The 7089-nt window shown below is 44.7% G+C and overlaps 1 protein-coding gene across 1 annotated transcript in view; it reads right to left on the bottom strand.

Annotated features, from left to right (window-relative positions):
• Positions 1-61: 61 nt before the first annotated feature.
• The window catches only part of KIAA1549L (KIAA1549 like), a 256074-nt gene continuing 249046 nt past the window's right edge, over positions 62-7089 (bottom strand). Inside the window, exon 21 of the mRNA XM_045557763.1 lies at positions 62-3359. Coding sequence (XP_045413719.1) covers positions 3078-3359 — 282 coding nt within the window. The 3' untranslated portion in view covers positions 62-3077. The remainder of the gene's footprint in view (positions 3360-7089) is intronic.

Raw genomic sequence — 7089 nt, 5'->3', positions numbered from 1 at the left:
TTGATGGCACTCTGGAAAAAGCCAAAATGCATTTCTTTTTCATAAATGCAGAAAACTCATATCAAAACCAGTGCTGAAAAATGTTTATTATGCCACAAAATGCATCGTCCTCTACACACTGTATCTGAAGCTCCTTACATACGCAATCAGTCATCTTTTTTCTTGGCAAGAACATTATGGACTCCCTCACACGACCCTGATGTATTTTTTAAACTTCCGGGCACAGTTAAAGAAACGTGTCACTGCCAAGCCTGCAACCCTCGTGGTGAGATGGGAAACAAGCCAGGTCACAGATCAGCAGATGGGGCTGGAATCCTCGGGCCGGTCACTCGCTCTACGTCTCTGAATTTCGCCTTCCTCTTCCTCCCAGGTCAGCCAAGGTCCTTTGTGGCTTCTGTGCCTAGAGGGTTCCGATGAACACAGAGTCCGTTGCTGCCTCCTCGGGGCTCTCATGGAACCCCATTTTCACTTCCATGAGGCACTTTTGACCATCTGCCTTTTCTCGGAGTCAGCATCCAGGTATCTGTCACCTCCACGAGGTTAGGAGACTCTTCAGGGAAGGGGCCACACCTCAGTCACAGAAAACCCGACCACGGGGGCTGTCTCCCCGTCGATGGGAAACCATGAACAGACTGATTTCTTTTCAACTTAAGGTTTTCCTCTCATCTACTTCTCTTGCACCCATGGTGTCTAGTGTAAGAGAGTGTCTGACACAGCACGCTATATTTTTAGTTGTCCCCGCTGACTATTTCATGGGCTTCTGCAAAGACCACAGTGATCTGTGGCTCCATCCTCTTAAGTGACCTGGGGAGCCCGACCTCTGCAGACTGTAGACGCATCCTCTGTAAGTCATCGGAACATCCAAAGCTCAGACACTGTCTTGAAACATGTATATATATTTCAATTACACTAAGGTCTTGAAACGCCATTTTCACATACAGTATTTCCAGGCATGTGCCAAGTAGACAAAGTACTGGGTCGATATCATTGCACTGATGAAATATTAATATTATTGGGAAAGCGGGACAATGTAGCTGACTTTATCAGACTCATACCATTTGCATGAAAAGGCTGAGTTTCTTTGGCTCTTTGTTCATTCAAGTGCATTGAATGCCTATTTGGATAGACTTAGGCATTGTGTTAATCTGTCCATAAAATCTTGCACTGTCCACAGTGTTTTGCAAGCTGATTTAGGTTCTGGACTACAACAACTGGCCATTGGTAGAAATATACCATATATACACAAGGGAATTACAAAAATACATTTTATTTATAGCTGATTTCTTTTGAAGTAACAAAAACCTAACACTATGAAAGATCAACCAGCATACTAAAAAGACACTACCTATTATTATCATCCGAACAAGAGACTTGTTTGGGAATTCCATGACACGTCATCTCTGAACATTCCAAAAAGGGCAATTTGCCACTGGGAAATAAAAACGGCTTCTGTGAAAAGTCTGTGCTTTGACAGTTTGAATCTCCCATTCTAATTAGTTCCATCTCTTGTCTTCTCTCCACGTTTAAGTTTCCACCTTCTTCTTTCAGTAAAGACCAAAGAAACTCATGAGGACAGTGGGCAGATGGGCTCAGAAGGGATGGAGACAGCGGAAGCTAGATGGATCATGGGTGACAGCAGGACAGGACCTCGCTCTCCAGCAGACACCAAGTAAGCCCCCAACACTGTACAGGCTCCCAAAGGTGGTAAGGGAACCAAAGTGTCCCCTCTCCCCCTGCTACCCAAAGTCAGCAGCTGTCTTGCTCACGTTGCTGGGGACGGCAGGGGTGGGGGAGGTTGGCAGCAGCTGGTGCCTCAGTGCTGTGAGGCAATGTCCCCTACCCAGAGCTCTGGGGGCCAACTCGCCATGCCAGGGAGGGTGACTTGCAACATCGTGGTCACAAGGTAGCAGCCGTGCCACTTTAGCACATGTCCTCTTGTGTCTATTAGCTATAGGGAACTGGCTAATTCCCTATGCACACTTTTTAAAAGTTTATTTACATTTAAATGCAATTCAACAGATTTCCTACATTCAGAAGCTTCTATAAACAGAGGCTGCGGCCTGGGAAGACTATGGATCCACTGCTCCTGTTTCAAACAGGGATCAGTTACTATTCCCTTTTGTACCACTGGGCTGCACAGGCTGGACATCATTGTTGAAGAGACAGAGATTTTCTTGTAAAAGGCAATGTATCTGTTATCCCCCCAACGAGAGAAGCTCTGTTCTCAGGCCACCTTCAATGCAGGGTGAAGAAAAATCTCCACAAATAACTGTGTTTCTTTGTAGGATCCTAAAAGCTCTTAGCACCGATTCTCTTTCAGTTAGATCCTAACTTGCGGGGTGCTCTAGTCCCAAAGCGACAACACCTTTCAGAAAACCCATCGACACAAATCTACCATTCCCTCTCTTCTCTGTCTTGGCCTTTTTTTAATTAATGGGGGAAATAAACAGTCAGGACTATTTATAGGAGCAGCCATGGGTACTGACTTTCATCCAATTTCATTTGACTTTGAATATGAACCTTTTAAAAAAAAGGGACTCAAGTTTCTTGGCTGGAGTCAGTGTCTCCCTTAGAGACTAGAGATGATGTTAACCATCACGGTCACGGCTGAGCGAGAGAGAGTACAGGCTGGTGCTTAATCCACGCTCCTGCGCTGCCTTAACACCGAAACAGTTAACATGCAGGGTCACCGAAGATAAGAGGTATATTCTCTGCCTTCCAGTGATTTATTAAAATATGGCATTGGACAGGAATCTGTAGATTAGCTAGTGCCTCTTGTGATTAAGGCTCCAAAGGGAAATACACCCAGTTCAAACATTCAACATAACGAATATCAGTCATAACGTCCCAAGTGGGGACTTCTTGACACACGATCAGTTGACTAAGCCAAGAATCCAGTTGTTCATTCAAGGGTTTCCTCTGTTTCCCAGAAGCCCCACTGTTCACCTTTTCAGAAACTGAGCTTGAGAACGACTCACTCACTCTCACTCTCTCTGAAGCCCCAACACATCAGGCGGGAGAACCCCAAAGGCTGTTCCCTGCAGCGTGGAAGTCCAGAGTCCCCCAGGGCTAAGGCGTTAGACCTGGAACTCAAACATGTCTGTCTGTTTCTTGGCCAGCTTGGCCACCTCCTCCCGGATGGCTTTCACGAGGGCTGCGGTGGAGATGTTGGTCAGTGGCGCGTCGGATGGGTCATTTTCCGCCAGGCTCTGCTGAGAGGCTGCCGCGGAGGGCACCGGGGCCTGCTCCAGGCTGGGGTGCAAGCCGGCGGGCTGGCTGTACTGGCGAGGAAGCCTGGAGGGCGAGCTCTGTTGATACCGGGATCGGGGGTAAGCCTCGATGTACCCTGGGAGGGGCACCTGCAGAGGATGTGGGGAGAGAAGAGGAGGGCCTGGCATTAGGAAGGGACTCAAGTCAGAGGGCACACTTGATGCTAGAGGTAGGAGGGGACTGAGGACAAAGGAAGGGACTTAGAAGAAAATAGAAGCCAGTTGTTACTGTACAGATACAAAACCCAGAGTCAGTCTGTTTTAAAAAACTGGTAATTTGGACTCATTGAATATGCTGTTTGGATGAATTAAATAGGTGTTTTAAACCTTGCTGAAAGCATTAGGAATATATCTGAGTCCAGATTTGAATCTATTTGTATAAGCACAATCCAGCAAACAGAACTATTGCTGTTTATGGATCTTGAAGGAACTCAGGGGTTTATTATTAATAATAATAGCTAACACTGATTGAGCCCTGTGCTAAGGGCTTTCCACATACATTTCATTTAATTCTCAAAGCAACAACATAGGAGGTAGGTACTGTTATCCTTATCTTGCAGATGAGGAGACTGAAGCAAAGAGTGCTACAATCTGAGGTGACAAGCTACTGAGACATGCTTTGCACAGGTCTGTCTGGCTCCAAGGGTGGGGCATTAATCACTGCACTACAATGTCTTGGATTCAGGACGTGACCTCAGTGTCTTGAAAAAATGTTCTCTTTTCATTAAAAGTGGAAGACACATAGTCCTATACTTGAATATATGGAAACTTCCAGGGAGAAGGACAAGTCAATGATTTGGAATGTAGGATCAACACTCCTACAGAAACAGTGCCACATATGGGATGCTGTTCCATGGTATTCCACAAAAGACCTTTATTATATTCCACAACGTTAATATGGCTAGAACCATCACACTTTGCCGGCCAAAATTTAGGGCTGGCAAATACCACTACTTCCCTAGCCAGTGCCCATGGTAGACATCACCAGTTGATCACAGCACAGTTTCCTGCTGAGCCCAGAAGCCCCTTCCCAACCCTTCTCCATCTAGCATCAAGGATGAAATCTATTTGCCATCCCAGGTTCAGGTGACTTTATCTAAGCTAGCTCCTGGGATCGGGGAGGTTAGCCATCCAAATGATGGTGTAGGCCTTTTCCTTCTCATGGCCATGTGGAAGGGGTGCATTCTCACTGCCCTAAAGGGGCATCTTTCTCAAGCTGACAAGTGATGGAGCTTCCTGCACTGACTTTTCTGTGTTATGAATTGCCTGTCTTACCCACTTACTCCACGCCTCCCTGCTTAACTGCAAGTGGTAATTGGACTCCAGGAAAGACTCATTTAGGCTGCAGCAATCATCTTCCTCTTAATTAAAAACAGCTAATAGGAAACTGGTTCTCCTTCGCACTGAAGGGTATGAGCCCAGAACGATCCCGTCATCCTGTCAGGAAGGTTAGGTTTCCGTGTACTGTGTTCCTTTTCCTTCCTCTTTAAGGCAATATGAACCCAAAGGCCTGGGTGTGGCTATAAACCTGGCTAAGTTATTATCTCTTGTAAGTGTCTTGAGGGTGAGGGTCAAGGTTTTGGAAAATACTTCTGTCAACTCCCACGGAGTACCCAGTGTTGCACTCTGCATGCAGTGGGAGCTGCCAAAGCCACAGACTTACAGTCTAATTAGTTAAATAGAGTCTACTTTCTGAAAATTATACATAATTTTTAGACAGGAAGTGGAATTACAGAATCAAATAAGCTCTGAACTGATCAAATCAATCCAGTGATATCAGCTATTTAGAACAGCAGAGAATGAAGCCCCCCCCTCCAAAAAAAAAGGTTCCCAAACCAAAATAGATGTCATAAAGTCCCACATTAAAATCCACAGACTTAACAGCAGGCAATCTCTCCAGTTCCTCGCTTAGAGCTTATTTACTCCAATTTTACAAACAATTTTAACGAGCTAAGACATGCCTCATTTGCAGATAATAGCACATTAGGAAAAGCATGTTTAAGGGTTAGCATATTACTGGAAGTGGGGACAGTGACAACAACATAAAATGCCAGCTGGGAGCAAGATAAGACAAAGAAAAAACCATGCTGAGCCATGATAATAACTCCAAAAATCATAGTATTAATAGTTTGGAGATATTTGATGATATAGAGGCAGAGATCCTACAAACCATTAGAGCTCATCCTACAAATGACATTTTAGTACAGGGAGGCATCATAATACTGTGGAATCATTCATAGAAGACATGAAATTATATTATATCCTCTTCTATTTTTTATTATTATTTTTTAATCTCCTCAATGTTCCCCAGGATATATCCTCTTTAAAAGAAGGAGGGGGGAAAATATCATTCATTACAGAATTATTTTTATGCAAAATGGCACATATTTCTAAATGTTTTGAAAATTAAAGGTGTAAACTTGGTCATCAGGAAAATTAATATATGTAGGACAGCTTTGCCCCTGATGCTGTCATTTTAAGTGTGGCATGAGAACAGACACCAACACCAGTGTTGAGTTGTTGCTTGCTACAAGGGCAGAGATTATGGACCCAGGAGTTTATGCAGAGAGAAAAGATGACCCAGACCTTGGTGTCAATGTGTTTCCTAAGTCAGGATTTATTCCAAATGCTGAGACCAACCCCTAATATGAACTCAGGGTCAACCTGGGAGGCAGCTTGCCTTTCTCATCCATGAAAGATGATCTCACTCAGGGACTAGGCAACCCACTCTAGAGGTCATCATTGGGTTTTTCTTGTTTGCTTGGTTTCTTTCACATAGCAGCCCTTGACAGGTGAATGAGAAGGCAGGTTAGGCTGTGAAGATCCAGGCTGGTGCAGTCTGGGCCAGGTCCACCATGCCAGGGGTCCCCAACCTTTTAGGCACCAGGGACTGGTTTCGTGGAAGACAGTTTTTCCACAGACAGGCAGGTGGAGGGGATAGTTTCGGGATGATTCAAGTGCATTACATTTACTGTGCAGTCAAACCTCTCTGCTAATGGTAATCTGTACTTGCAGCCGCTCCCCAGCGCTAGCATCACCCCCTCAGCTCCACCTCAGATCATCAGGCATTAGATTCTCATAAGTAGCCGCAACCTAGATCCCTCGCGTGTGCAGTTTACAGTAGGGTTTGCAGTCCTATGAGAATCTAATGCTGCAGCTGATCTGACTGGAGGCGGGACTCAGGCAGTGATGTGAGCGATGGGGAGTGACTGTAAATACAGATGAAGCTTTGTTTGCTCACCAGCTGCTCACCTTCTGCTGTGTGGCCCAGTTTCTAACAGGCCACGAACCAGTACCCATCTGCAGCCCAGGGTTTGGGTACCATAGTACTATGCCATATACTCCTACTTGTAATGATGAAAGAAACCAAGGGACCATGAGAAGGCAGTTCCTGGCCAGAAGTTTGGCAGAAAGTTCTAGAATCTATATGCAAGGTAATTCAGTCTTGGGTTTCTAATGCTTCATTTTCTGACATTTCATCTAAAATTTTACAGCTAAAAGAAACAAATTTAATGAAAGATTTGGAGTCAGACAGGTGCAGGTTTGAATTCTGGCCTCGACACCTCCTTACTGGCTGTGTGGCCTCAGACAAATCACATCACCTACCTAGGCCTCAGTTTCCTCATGTGCAAAATGGGAGTAATCATGGGAATAATAATACCTACCTGATAAGATTGTTGTAAAGATTAAATGAGATAATATAGATAAAACATCTAACATGGTATCTGGTACATAGAAAATACTTGACGAATGGTACTTATTATTATAAAAATTTACTTGACTAAGATCACCCTGCTGGGAAGAGGTAGAGCCTGGACTA

The sequence above is a fragment of the Lemur catta genome, chromosome 7, assembly GCF_020740605.2.
Source record: "Lemur catta isolate mLemCat1 chromosome 7, mLemCat1.pri, whole genome shotgun sequence".
NCBI lineage: Eukaryota > Metazoa > Chordata > Mammalia > Primates > Lemuridae > Lemur > Lemur catta.
This window is presented reverse-complemented; position numbering and strand designations above follow the sequence as displayed.